Source organism: Numenius arquata, chromosome 2 (assembly GCF_964106895.1).
Source record: "Numenius arquata chromosome 2, bNumArq3.hap1.1, whole genome shotgun sequence".
NCBI classification, from domain to species: domain Eukaryota; kingdom Metazoa; phylum Chordata; class Aves; order Charadriiformes; family Scolopacidae; genus Numenius; species Numenius arquata.
The window spans coordinates 117,898,031-117,911,939 of record NC_133577.1 but is presented as its reverse complement, the minus strand read 5'-3'; the positions used below and the strand labels follow the sequence as shown (position 1 = coordinate 117,911,939).

Here is a 13,909-nt window from a genome sequence, read left to right as displayed (position 1 = left end):
GTCCACTTTGGAAGGGACCAATTCTCCCTGTTTCTAGGCAAAGACTAGATCTGACTTAATGAAAAAATATGAAGAGAAGTCCAGGAGGATAAGTTCATGGTGCTGCAATGTCCAGCAGGAAAACAGAACAACCAACAGTCTGGGTTCTGATGGCTCACCTCTCTGAAAGTTCGTGGCATAGAATCATCATATCATAGAATGGTTTGAGTTGGCAGGGACCTTAAAGATCGTCTAGTTCCAACCTCCCTGCCATGGGCAGGGACACCTTCCACTAGACTCAAAGCCCCACCCGACCTGGCCTTGAATACCTCCAGAGATGAAGCGTCTTCATATTCTTTCTCTTTCCACCGAAATCCTTACTTTATGCCTATGGATGTGAGCACACATGCTTTCAGCAGTGCCATCCTCTCAGATTCTGTGCTTATCAGTTCACAGAGTGCTTTCTTTCGTGTAGACTTACAAGCCTTGAAGCATATATAGTTGTACATGTGTGAGTATCAAGAACACACAGGAGCCTTCAGAGCACAGGAAGCACAGGGACAGTTATCACGGCAAAAAAACAGGGTAAGCATTGCAAGAGGTCCTGGTGGCCAGTGACGTTGATTCCCACCATTGCACAGTATATGCTACTTAGATTCTTTTTTAATACTCCAGAGCTACACCTGAAACCCATCAGGTTAGTTCAGCACCTTCTAAACCTGCACTACATTTTGTCCCATTATTCTTCAGAATATTCTCTAAAGCTCTGCATAGCATTGAAATCACGGTTATTAGCCTATGTTTGTCTAGACCTATAGTTAGGTTGTCTTCTGGCATAAATTAAGGCCCTCATTGACAAAGTTGCAGCAAGGGAAAGTATAATCTCTTTCAAACTAGGCATTTTAATAAATAATTTAATTGTTCCATTTTCTTTTTTGGTCAGATTTCCTGGGCTATGCCTCAGTTCCACCTTGGTTCTCCTTTCATCTTTTTTTTCGCTGCTTTTTTTGCCTCTCTTTTCATAGAGCGTGTATTTGTATCCCATTTGCTTATCAAATCTGTTTATTTCACTTTTATTTCAGACCTTCAACTTTCATAATCCTAGGAGTAGGTGTTTTCTCAATTTATATTTTCATAAGTATAGAAAAAAAATATTATATCACCATTTAAGCAGACAAAAAACAAAAGCAAAAGGGAATTTTTCTATTTTTTTTAATGTATATCTGGTATTACTTTCTAAACTCTAACAGTAAAAGCATTATAAATGTTATTTTCATTCTTAGCTTGCTTGGGAACAGGAGGTGGATGTTATCATATAATAACTATACATGGGCTGTAATAGCTGTCACTCAGATCAAAGCCCACTGCATTGACCACCTCCATTTTTTTAACAGGAAAAGAATGCAGCAATTCATCACTTGTCCAGTCTAGTTAATGTTTTTTGCCTTTTTTTTAAGAGTGGAATTTGTGAACTGGCTTGCTTTGACAGTTTGAGGTACTTGGTACTTTTCATTTCTAGATCATTGACTCAAGTACAGCACATATTGGATGAAAATTGACCAAAATTGAATCTGGAGAATGACGGATGGCTGAAGTATGTAAAAAAGGCTTGGTTTCTGCTCAGCTGATAGTAGACAGATGCCAATAACAAAAAAATATACATATATCTTAACCCTGTACTAACAAACATTCTAACTAGGAAGACTCAGAAATGAATGGAGAACATATCTCCTTTTGGGTGCCATCATCATTGGAGTCCTAACTTTAGCTATCTAATACCTATTTCCAGAATTGGAATTTACCTAGACATGCCTCTCAAATCTCTGAAAATGAGATTGTCAGTATCAAATATCATGCACCCAAAAGGTGAGGTCTCTTCTGAAGAAAGGTAACTGCTTGCTCCTGACAGGACTGTCCTTGCAGATTGGGCACGTGATGGAGACGGGTACAGCGTAAATACGTTAGGTGAGAGCTGATGCGTTTTGGCAGGGCTATGTGGTAGACCCAAAGGTCAACTTCGCCTGGCTTGTCTGCCTTGGAAAGTACAGCAGTGTCTTTTCATTCCCACTCCTCCTCAGCATTTGAATCCTACTGAATTAGTAAAGTGAATTAACCTAGTATTTGACACTTCCTTCTCTAAGTTTCCAAGAAATTCAGTCTTCAGGGATTACAATTTTGCTTTGTCTGCCATTTTCTAGTGACAGGTTATCTCCCAATTCCCAATGAACATAATGAGGTATTTAAGATAAAAATAGTCCTCCTTCTATGCTTTGCTCTCCCATTTGGATAATCTGATTTTTAACTTGCATTCTCATCTAAAGGAAGAATTTTTGCCTTATAGCAATGAATGGCTGGCCCTCCTATCCTTCCAGAACTGCATTCATATTGTTGCTTTTAAAAAGACAGTAACAGGCAAACCAACCCTGGCACTACAGTGGCACGTCATACGCTTGCACGCTGCACTACACATTTGGGTAACGCAAGTAAAGGAACTGTAGCTCCCTATTTAGATTTGCAACATGTCTAAGTTCTGGAGTTCAATTCACAAACTTCCAGAGCTGGTAGCAAGGATGACATTTCTGATTGTTATATTTCCCTGTTCTCCGAGAAACAGAAGGACTTTTTCAACAACAATCAATATATTCAGAAATTAAACCTTAGTTTCAACATGTCACCATGATTCTTTGTGGCATGATGTGTACCAGCTAGAGCTCAAACCAACACAAACCCAATTACGAAGCCTTTTTTGACAAACTGCAATTTCAGTGAGCAATAGTATTTCAAGAAACAAAGCTTTTTAATGGATGGCTGTTGAATTTAATGCTTTGCTTTAGTTGGATTTTTTTTATGCTAATACATTTGAAGTGCTGGAGCGTGTCCAGAGAAGAGCCACCAAGCTGGTGAGGGGTCTGGAGAACAAGTCCTATGAGGAGAGGCTGAGGGAACTGGGCATGTTTAGTTTGGAGAAGAGGAGGCTGAGGGGAGACCTCATTGCCCTCTACAACTACCTGAAAGGAAACTGTAGAGAGGCGGGGGTTGGCCTCTTCTCCCAAGGGAATAACGACAGGACCAGAGGAAATGGTATGAAGCTGCGGCAAGGGAGGTTTAGATTAGATATTAGGAAGAATTACTTTACTGAAAGAGTGGTCAAGCACTGGAACAGCCTGCCCAGGGAGGTGGTGGAGTCACCATCCCTGGAGGTATTTAAGAAACGTGTAGACGTGGCTCTTCAGGGCATGCTCTAGTGCCTGGGATTGTTGGTTTGTGGTGGGGTGTTGTGTGTGAGGTTGTGGGTGTGGGGTTTAGTTGGTGGGTGCTTTTTTTTTTTTTTTCTTTTGGGGGGGGGGTGTGTTGTTTGTTTGGTTTTGTGTGTTGTGTTTTTTTGTTTGTTTGTGTGTTGTTTTTTTTTTTTAATGTGGTTGGACTCGATGATCTCAAAGGTCCCTTCCAACCACTAAGATTCTGTGATTCTGTGATTCTGTGATTTCATTTTGATATCTAAAAACAAAAATTCCTTATTTTCCCACCAAAATAATTTCCTTATGAAATTACACTGTTTATCTGCCCATGTGTTTATCAGTCCCCCTCCTTAATAACTTTTAAACCCATTGTCCAATTTCAACAAAATTTAACAAAAGGCTAACATCTTAAAAAAAATATCAAACTCCCAGAAGTGTTCTGAAAATCAATGAATGGATAAAAAAAGAGAGCATTAGCTAGTGATCCCACTAAGGGAAAGCCAGGAGATTCAGCACTTAACAGCATTTGGCTGACCAAGTCAGCACAAATCTCATTTCAGATATGCTGCACTGCCTGCCATTTCTTGATCATCTGTCATACTAAATAAAGTTAGGTAGAGTACATGGGAAACATTGCGAGTATTTCTGTATGCATGTAGATATATTAAAAAAAGTAGGGAAAGTGGAATGAAGCGGAAAGTCCTGTAGGAGAGAGGCTGTGAGAGACATGTGGGACACGTGGGAAGCACAGGAGTTTGGAAAGGTCTGGGGTGTGGAGGGAGCTGAAAGTACTAGTGAAGGATCTGAGGACATGAGACAGATGGGTATCATAGAAGGTTGCATGGGTGTAAGAGGAAACAGAATATTGCTATGGAGGTGTCATGGGGCGGTAGCAAAGGAGCTGAGTCATTGTACTCTTGCCGTATAGGAGAAGGAGGACACATGTTTTTCATTGAAAGCCAGGCTTCACTGATTCCTTGTACCACTTAGGCAACATTAGGCTTATTTAAAACTGGCCAATAAAAATGTTATTCAAGTATCTAAATACTCCCAAAGTATTTGAGGGAATATTTTGGTTTAACTTTAAAGAAAGCCATACAATAGGAAGTAGTGGGAACCCCATTTTTCAAAAGAAACTGTAAAAATTCTGTTTCAGTTCAGCCCCAAACTACTTTTCCACTGCTTGCTTCAACCATTGAACTGAAAAATTGGTTATTTACCTAACAGTTATACTTAAAAATATTTGCAACACAGGCATGGCCAGTACCTTTCACTCAGAGCTTTGCTGTGGGGGCAGCTCATAAAACGTGCTGGGGAACTGGCAATGCCTATTAAGTTCTGGCCGATAAGATCTCAGGCTGTGCTTCAGAGAATTTGTTCCCTTGTTCAGCCAAAGATAAACAAGGTAGAACCAACCAACCTGCCTCCGCTGATGATAATCTTCCTAGGAGATACTATCATTTCAGCAGCTGCTGTAAGAAACTTTTCTGAAGGTCGGCGCATACAAAATAATCAATTCTCATCTACAGATTACAATTCAAATGTGCCAAATGCTACCAGGGCTTATGCTACTGGGTTCGTGAGATGAAGTCCACCATACTGATTGAAGACTGATTGTTTGCCGCAGCTGACAAACTGAATGGGCCATGGGCCATGCCTGGGGAACTTCTTTTAGCTTCCAGAAAATAGATACTAACTATTTCTAATGAGCAATAGGCAAGCAGTGCCCGCAGTATAAGTGGTTTGTAGATAAGCAAAAAGCTATATTCACAAATGCTGTCAGTCAACACATTGCAGCATTTTCCTTTAAAGAGAAAAAGATAGAGAAGAGCTGGTCTAGGAAACGCAGCATTTTGAAGATGCAGCATTTCTCTTGTTATGGCTGGGGATAACACATGGAATAAAAGCAAGTGCCGTTAGCATCCAGCCTCACCAGCACTGCACCAGGGTGTGCTGTGTCCGGCAGCTCCGTCCAGGCTTCAGTCACCTTTTAGGCTGAACCCCCACCCAGCACCTCCAACAGACAGTGTGGGGCACGAGTGGTTTTTGACAGCAAAGTGAGCATCCAGGATAAACCTCCATCACCTGCTTTCTGCTGCAGCTGCAATAAACTACTTCAACCCTCACAGTGGTTGGAGCAAGATCTGAATTGAGCCTGTAATCTTTGTTCTAACAAAACTGTGAAGACAGTTTTCTTCTCCTGAAACAAAAGCCTCACTATCCTCTGTCCAGCTGACTGAACCTAGAGATTGACCTGGAGTCAGATTGTAACTCCTGGTTCAAAGCATCTTAAAAAAAGGTGGGCAGAACGCACAGTTGTTGGTACCCAATGGAAAAATGTTCTTAATTCAATTACTTCACATGCTGAGACAGTTTTAGGCGAGCATTAGGTACAGCATAACTTAGCCTGCAGCAGCATATTCCTCAATGCACGTGCCTCCCTGAGCTTGGGAGGGAAGGAGGTTGCGGCAGCGCTGAGGTGATGTGGTGGGGTTTGGAGATGCTGGCCCTTGAGGGATACTGCTTGCTCCTGACCTGGAGGCAGCTGCAGCAGCATGGTTTCATACCAGCACCAAGCCCAGAAGCCATGCACTTCAGCACAGCGCTGAGCTGACACAGCCGTATTGGGTTTAGGACTCAGCCAATATCCACACAGCACCTTGTGCCAAGTGAATGTGCTGGTTTGGTCTCCGCATTTCAATTTCTGTGTGTCGTTTCCCTCCTCCGGATGTTGCTGAGGTGCTGTTTCCATCTTGAAAGAAGCACTTTGGGTGTTTTTGTCTTTGGACATGTGTATATCACCTAACGGAGCACAGTGCACAGATCCTCTAAGCTCACAGCAGCCCATGCAGACACCAGGCGGAGTGTGGCTCAGGTCTTCACAGCCTTGTAGCTGTTCAAATTTCTTCAAATACTGCTTGAGCGAAGAAACTCCATTGACATGCAGGATTTATGGGCTTGGCCTGTGTTCCCCCTTTCAGACGCAGGCAGCTGCACAGGGTCCTCTGAGTTGTTTGTGTGATGAACAAACACCAAGTGTCCCCCGGCATGACTGCCCAGTCTGCCTCATCAAGAGCTTGTCTAGCCCTCTGCAATCAAAAGAAATAGAGTTACGTGTAGGAAAGGGAGAAGTAATTCAGTGCTGGAATAACTACGGTTGCCTGGATTCAAAGTGAACACTATTTTTGCTCAAAAGCACCCAAAAAGCAGAACAGGAGGAAGCTGGATTCAGTCCTTGCCTGGAGACCAGAGCAGAATAGTGGACAGTCAAAAGACTATTTCTAATTCTGTATGAGTTTGGGCAAAGCACATGCTCCATGCCTCAGTTTACCCAGAGGTTCCAGCACATTTGCTTCCCTCCAGCATCTTCTGTAAGGAATTTTTCAATTAACACTTCTGAAATGGTTGGAGTTCCTCATGAGGAAGATATGATAAAAGTGCATATTACTGAAAAAAAAATTGCTTCAAATAACTCTCATGAAACATTTGTCAAACAGAGAAAGTTGAAAGGAGGTGCTGTTTTGTTCAAATAGCATAAGGGAGAGCCAAAGAGGGATGAGCACTAAACTCATCCTGTGCAGAGGGACAAGGCCAAGCAGCGTTGCAGGTGTCATGTCGACACAACGCAGGTTGGTATGTCCCAAACCAGCCTGTGTTTCTCCGGCAAACGCAGGGGCTGAGGTGTGTCTATATATAGCGAGCAGGGCAGGATGTGATGGGAGGATGGCAGTGCCAGGGGGGACAAGGTGACACCTGCTCCTTGCGATGCTGGGCAGCTTGGCAGGCGGCTGCCGCTCTCCCGGCTGCCAGGCAGGATCCAGCCGGGACTCAGCACTGCTCTCATTAATGCCGCGCTCTCATTAATGCTGCACCAGGCTCCTCTGCACTCCGGTCGGCTCAGGGCTTTCACTTTTTCACTTATGCAAGCAGCAACACCCGAATCTGTACTGTACAGAGAAAAAAACTGTGTATCATTGATCAGCGGGTTCAGCAGGACCCATGTGTGTTGAGTGATTGCCATGAGAAACTTCAGCTGCTGTAGCAATTGCTCTGACCAAGCTGCTGGAGATCGGCAGTAAGAAGCATTCACCAAGATACATACAAATAAAACTCATGTGGTTGCTTGGATATCTCAGTCTTTGTTTGCTGGAAGCATTTGTATCAGCGATCAGTTAACTCTCAGCAAATTACAAGGAAGAGAAAGTCCAACAAAAAAAGTTGCCCGCCATGCAGAGGTTTTCTCTGTGTGGCTTCACCTCATTAGTTAGAAATCTTTGATTTTTTTTCTCCTTTCTCCAAAAGTTTCATATATTTGTTCAGAAAGAAGAAAAAGAAGCCACATGAAGTTAGGAACCATCCTCCCAGAACAAATAAGAGTAGCGAGCAGAAGATGGAGTGGCTCAGAATAGCACAAGCAGAACAAGCAGGTAGAGCTGCAAACATGCAGAAATCAAACCCCGTTACCACGGAAATCACCAGGAGAAATCATGGAGCTAAATTCAATGAATAAAACATTTTCTAAATTCAATGAATAAAAGTTTTCCCCACTCTCCCAATTGAATATAGAGTGGTTTCCATGCAGTTTTCCAGCAAGTGTTTGGTCCAAGACAGCAAGAAGTCAGTTTGTCAGGCAAAGAAATGAGTGGATTTCTTCATGAGCAGCCGTTTCCGCCCCGGATCAGTTAGGAATGGAGTTCCAATGTGCTGTTGTGCACCAACATCTACCATTGTCCCGGTGCTGCTCAGAGCCCTTTGGCCAGAGCCAGAAAAGCCAGCTCTGTCTTTAGCTTACATATCTTTCCATGATTGTGAGGCTGTCATGATAAAGGAGGTGAATTGGCCATTTTAAGGCATGTTCTAAACAAAATGCTGCCCTGTCCATTGGGAGGTGCCTCCAGCCCTGGGGGCTCTCATGCTCCATGGGCAGACAGACACACATCTTTCACTAATAGAGTTCCCTCTGAAGGCACTTACTTGGGTTTCACTGCGGGCTGTCTGCACAGCTAACATTTTAGTAGCACTGGAAAACCCAATCTTTAAGAGCCTGAAAGAGCATTATAATATGTAGCATCCAGTCCACATCTTAAGTAACAAAAAAGTATTAATTGGTTAGAAACCGATTATTTTCAATGCATGGCAGTGTGGCTTTTCATCTGAACCGTTATTTTACTCGCTCCCCAGAGTGAAGCAGCTTTTTCCTAACACAGTACCAACAGAAAAGTAAGATTTTTAATTCTAGCAAGTGAACTAAAATAAGGATATTAGATTGTAAGTCTATTTATCTTTTGTATGCACACTTTTAGTCTCCATTAGAATATGTAATCTCCATTAGCATTAAATATGTTGTGGCATGGTAGGGTGCTTTGAATGCTCTCCTGGATGCTCACACTAATGATGTGCATTGTATAGGAGCTGATCCAACAGCCCATCACCACCAAATGAAGGAGGTCCAATTGCCTTCCCCACCTCGGCTCTCTTTGCCAAGGCGCAGGCTCCATCCTCCTGCCTCATGGCTGCTCGGCTGCATGTTGGAGCTCACGGAGAAAAAAAAAAAAAGTTATTACATTCCTGCTTTGCTTTAGTGATCAGATCAGATCACAGAAATGTCCTGCATGCTCCAGCAGCACCCGGGCTGTTGTTGACCAGCATATGGTCTGCGGGTTCAGAAGGGAGAGAAGGGAAGGAGGGTCAAACCTCCTCTTGGTGGCAACAAGCTGTTAGATTGACATGGCTTCTTGCAGACCCTTCGGAAAGACTGGTGAATCCTGAAGTGATCAGTACATATTGCAAAGGAGGTATTAGCCAGCTGTGCAGTTTCATCTGAGGCACCGTTATGAGGAGTTTTCCGCTCAGGTAACTGCACAGAAGCCTTCCAGCACTGGCACCTGTTTGCATTAAATGCTGTATTCGCTGTAGTTAACTGCAATGCCAATGTGTGAATGAAACTGGGTCATGCTTCCGCGAAATCTAAATAAGGCATTATTAACCTGTCCATCAGCTATCAAGGATGTGATACATTTTGCAAACTGTTCATTAATTCTGTACAAAACCAGTGACAGGTACGGTATTGTTTCCACAGCTGGGGGTGAAGGATGTCACGTATGCAAACCTGCAACATCTGTCTGGTTTGGGGATTTACCATCCTTTTCTTAAAAAGAGTAAAATGTAGATGAACATTGGAGACATTCACCTGAACTCCTCAAAGCGAGTCAGTAATTACTATTAATCCCATTGTAGTTTAATTATGTGAATTTTGAAACACTTTTCAGCGTCGTGGAACAGATTGTCTGATCCACTTGGGAGCTGATGAAACTTAACAGCCACGAACTCTTTCTTTCGAGACACATTGCCTTGTCTCAGAAAAGTAGGTGAATCCAAGTGCCTCACACCTCTGAAATTAAGGCTGACTTTACCAGTGCAGGGAAGGGGGGTGCAGATTAAGGCACCGATTTCCCATAGGTACAAGGAACCTTAAAGACTTTCATGGAGTGAGATCAGCCTGGCAGGGAGTGTGAGCCTACCCTGCCGAAGACTCTGGGAGCTTTTTCACTGACTTCAAGGAGAGCTGGGTCAGGCCAGCATCTATTTCCATGGTAAAAAAAGGAGAGTTAAGCCACATGATAAAAGCGCCGTTATCTTTTGCAGTTAGGTCATCCATGCAGGAATTAAGTGTGCTTTATAATCACGTCTTCAGCTAAATTACCTCATCTTTCCTCAACATCTGTCTTTAGACTCGCCCCACCTCACCGCACATCACCATTTCACTTTGGCACTACACAATTTAATGGAGCTGATTTCCAAAAGTATTCAGTGTCTCCCTAGCAGCCTAACAATGGCATACATATTCCTGTATTCACGCTTCCATGATCACACAAGAAAAACTGGAATATATATAAGTAAACATTTACAGACACTCTGGGACTCACAGTTATGTTTTTGGAGTAATATGCATGGATTTTTTTCGTCCGTGTTTAAAACAGATGTGTACAACAGCACTACAATATTATTACACATTGTAATTACACAGCCTAATTACATGATTATATGTATTTACACTAATTACACAATTAAAAACCATTACAGAAATGATGTGAATGTATTTGAATCAATTAAAGTATTTTTAAACCCACCGAGGCAACCAACTAACAAAAAACCATCAAGGGGTAGCAGGTAAACCTGCCAAACACACGGTACGGTACCCCGTTGGGCCCTATGAGAAACTCCTTGGTGCTCTTTCGCTCTTGGATGAATAGGAATGTGGAACATCACAGGTCAATGTTTAAAAGAACCGTTTTTTGGTTCCATGTGCCTGGAGCAAAGTTTTGTAACACCTTCTAGCATGGTTGCTCTATAGCAAAAGATTTATAGCCAAGATCTGGTGCTGGTGCCTTGAGAACCTGGAAAAGGCATGTTGTTAATGATGAATCAAGCTGCTGATTCACTGGGTTGAATCCAGCCCTCTCTGCCATGAGCTTGAACCAAATAGGATGGTTGCAAACAAGTACAGAGAGCAGGGAAATTAGAGAGTAGGGCTGTATCAAGAGATCTTGACAGAAAACAGCCAGCCTGTGGGGTTCGGTGCCACCAGGGAAGATGTGGAAGACAGAGACAAGGCTGGGCTATGGTGTCAGTGGCAGCTCTGGTGCCATCAGGTTTGCCAGGGTGATACTGGAGGCCATCACCCAGGCAGCAGAGCACAAGCCCAGGTATGCAGGTACATCCTCTCTGTCATGCTGTCACCTTGCTCCATTGAGGGTCTGCAGAAGACACAAGGATGTCTCTTCTGCTGTTAACAAGAGGCACAGGAATCTGTGCATCTCTTGCACGGAAAATCCCATTTTCTAGAGAAGATCTGGCAGTCTATTGATGGGAAATTGTGGATAAATCTGTTTCTACTGGGCATGCTTCTGCTCTTTGGAAACAATGACTTAATTTTTCAGGGCTGTCAGTATAATATTTTCTGTAAGCACTAAATTCACCTGAGAACATTCAAAGCCCTGGGACATTTCCAGAGTGAAAGGGAGTGTGACCAGCTCATTTATCCCAAACTTTGCCAAGGAACAGTCTCATTATGATCACTAGCATAGACAATGCATAGAAAACAATAATTTATTTGTTTTGTATATATCTTGCTTTATTTCTTTCTAAGCACTAAGGGATATTAATGCACCTACAGGATTTGTGTATAGATTAACAGCAGATCAGTAGCCTAATTGATGCAGAATTAGTCGTAGGCTCCCAGCCCTGCCGGCAGTGAATGAGTAGGTATTTTCCTAGCATGAGTCTGCTTTGGGGAATCCCACTCCCAGACTTTACGGTTCCTCTTTATATGTGAAAGCGAGAACATTATTTAGGCTTTGATAAGCAATGTTTTCTACCTGCAGCATAACCATTAGAAGCTCAGCAGATGTGTTTCATGAGATATATAACCATTTCAAGCTCCTTTTTATCCTGAAGGCACAATAAAACCTTCACCCAGGATAAAGATAGTGAGTCTAACTTCCCTGGATTTGTTCAGCTTCATGTAAATTTGTTCTGTTTACAGTTCATTTTGCAGTTTCATTCTCCATTCACTCCATATGGTTATTTTAGAATATCTGTATCAGTGTATCCCTGCATATATCTCCCACTCCATTTTGGGCTTTACTTTTACTTTCCTGAACAGCAGAGCTGCTCTGTTCAAGAAGCTGTTCTTTTTTTCCTCTTCATTTCTCACAATTCAATCACATTTTAATAAACTTCAGAAGACACTCCAGTATTCTTCTCGCAGTGACTAAGGTACATCCCCCCTAAGTTCAGGCAAGGCTCAGACAGCAGTACCTGACATGGTATAGATATGGACCCCATATGCTGGTTTCAAGCACATCACACCAGTGAACTGATTACAGCTGTATCTCTCTTGGCCAATGCTTCACACATCCAGCAGGACCAGCTCTGCTTCTCTCCCAGTTTGAGTTGAGCAGAAATACTGAGTTACATCATCACAAGACGGGTTGGAGCCCATTTCTTCAGCCCAATCTGAGGACTTCATTACCACTGCAATTCAGAAATGCAAACAAACTCCACACAGAAGGGCCGGGGCTAGCATCAGGTTAGCTTGTGCACACGCAGCAATGGAGAAGTAGTAGCACAGCCTTAATGTATCCATAAATGAATGCATTTGGATGCTGCAGAATACTGGTGAATGACACCGACATTGTTGCACCTGCACTGATGTAAGTTTTCCAAGGCAGAGATAGGCCACAGCTATCCTCATTTATCCATAGAATCATAGAATCGTCCAGGTTGGAAGAGACCCTTGGGATCATCGAGTCCAGCCATCTACCATACTTACAAAGTTCTCCCCTATACCATATCCCCCAACACCACATCTAAACGTCTCTTAAACACATCCAGGGATGGTGACTCAACCACCTCCCTGGGCAGCCTGTTCCAATGCCCGACCACTCTTTCTGTGAAAAATTCTTTCCTGATGTTCAGTCTAAACCTACCCTGTTGGAGCTTGAAGCCATTCCCTCTCGTTCTGTCATTAGTTACCTGTGCGAAGAGACCAGCACCAACCTCTCTACAGTGAATTGATTACAAGCTGCAACCACATTACCAGCTAGCTGCAACATAGACACATCCTCATTTGGTTTTGCCAGTATGTCTCCTCTGCAATAGCACAGTAGTGACAACACAGCCCCTAGCACATTCGGGTGGGATTCAGATCCAGAAGACACCTGTCTGTAGACGTCTACATGTGTGAGGTACCTAAGCTCTTGTATCAAGGGAGATCTAGTCAGTAGCCATCAACAGAGAGCTGAGCGCAGAATCAGCTCATCCTTCATGGGATGCACATCAGGTGCCCACGTTTAAGAGGCCACTACCATTTGAGATTCCCTAGAGGATATGAGATATCCATAGTGATCTGGGGATGAACTACCATCTGGATATACCTATTTTCATCCACTGGCTTTTAAAGGGGCCTGGAGGGTTGGTTTGATTAGATTACTATTTTTTAAACAGTTGATGTACACTGCAACCTTCCTCCCAGTGTAAAGAAAACTGAAATACAAAAGCACGTCATCCAACTCTTCCATCAGAAAGAGGTAAACACATCTTTCACAGCTAGTTTGGGCTCCCTGGCTACAACTGTATTAATAAACTGTACATGAACAAGGGCTGAAGCACTGCCCCCAGTTGTCTAGGCCTGATAGCCTACTGTTGGTGCATCGCCTGGCCCAGTTTTGACTCACTCTGGATAGTAATGTCTGGGACATGGTGTGGGAGATAACATGACCCAGAGCCATTATACTTTAGGGAGGATGTCATTTTGGGTGGAGGGGACTGGAGGGAGGCAAGACTGGGGATGCACGCTGTGCTGCACTGCTTGCCCGCAGGACTAGAGAGCAGCACTTGGCCTGTTTTCATCTACTGGTGTAGATATAATCCCAAGCCCAAGCATGAAGATACGCTTTGGCAAGTTGTGTGAATGCTCTGTATGCTGCAGCAGTCGCTGCTACTGGGGCTTTCCCTGCTCTCTCTGCTATTTCTTTACTCATCCCAGCACCCTCTGGTAAATCTTCCTCCACATCCTCTTGCATCACTCCTGCTCAGTCCCTCCTGGCAATGGGAAGAGAAGATTTCCATTCCAGCCCTACCTCACCAGTAAATACACACTGCATGTGGTCTAAATACTTCCCTCCTGC

At 43.3% G+C, this 13,909-nt stretch overlaps 1 protein-coding gene across 1 annotated transcript in view; it reads left to right on the top strand.

Moving 5' to 3' along the window:
• LHFPL3 (LHFPL tetraspan subfamily member 3) overlaps positions 1 to 7,627 on the top strand; it is a 191,261-nt gene extending 183,634 nt beyond the window's left edge. The window contains exon 3 of the mRNA XM_074168373.1: positions 7,521 to 7,627. Coding sequence (XP_074024474.1) covers positions 7,521 to 7,627 — 107 coding nt within the window. The remainder of the gene's footprint in view (positions 1 to 7,520) is intronic.
• Positions 7,628 to 13,909: the final 6,282 nt, after the last annotated feature.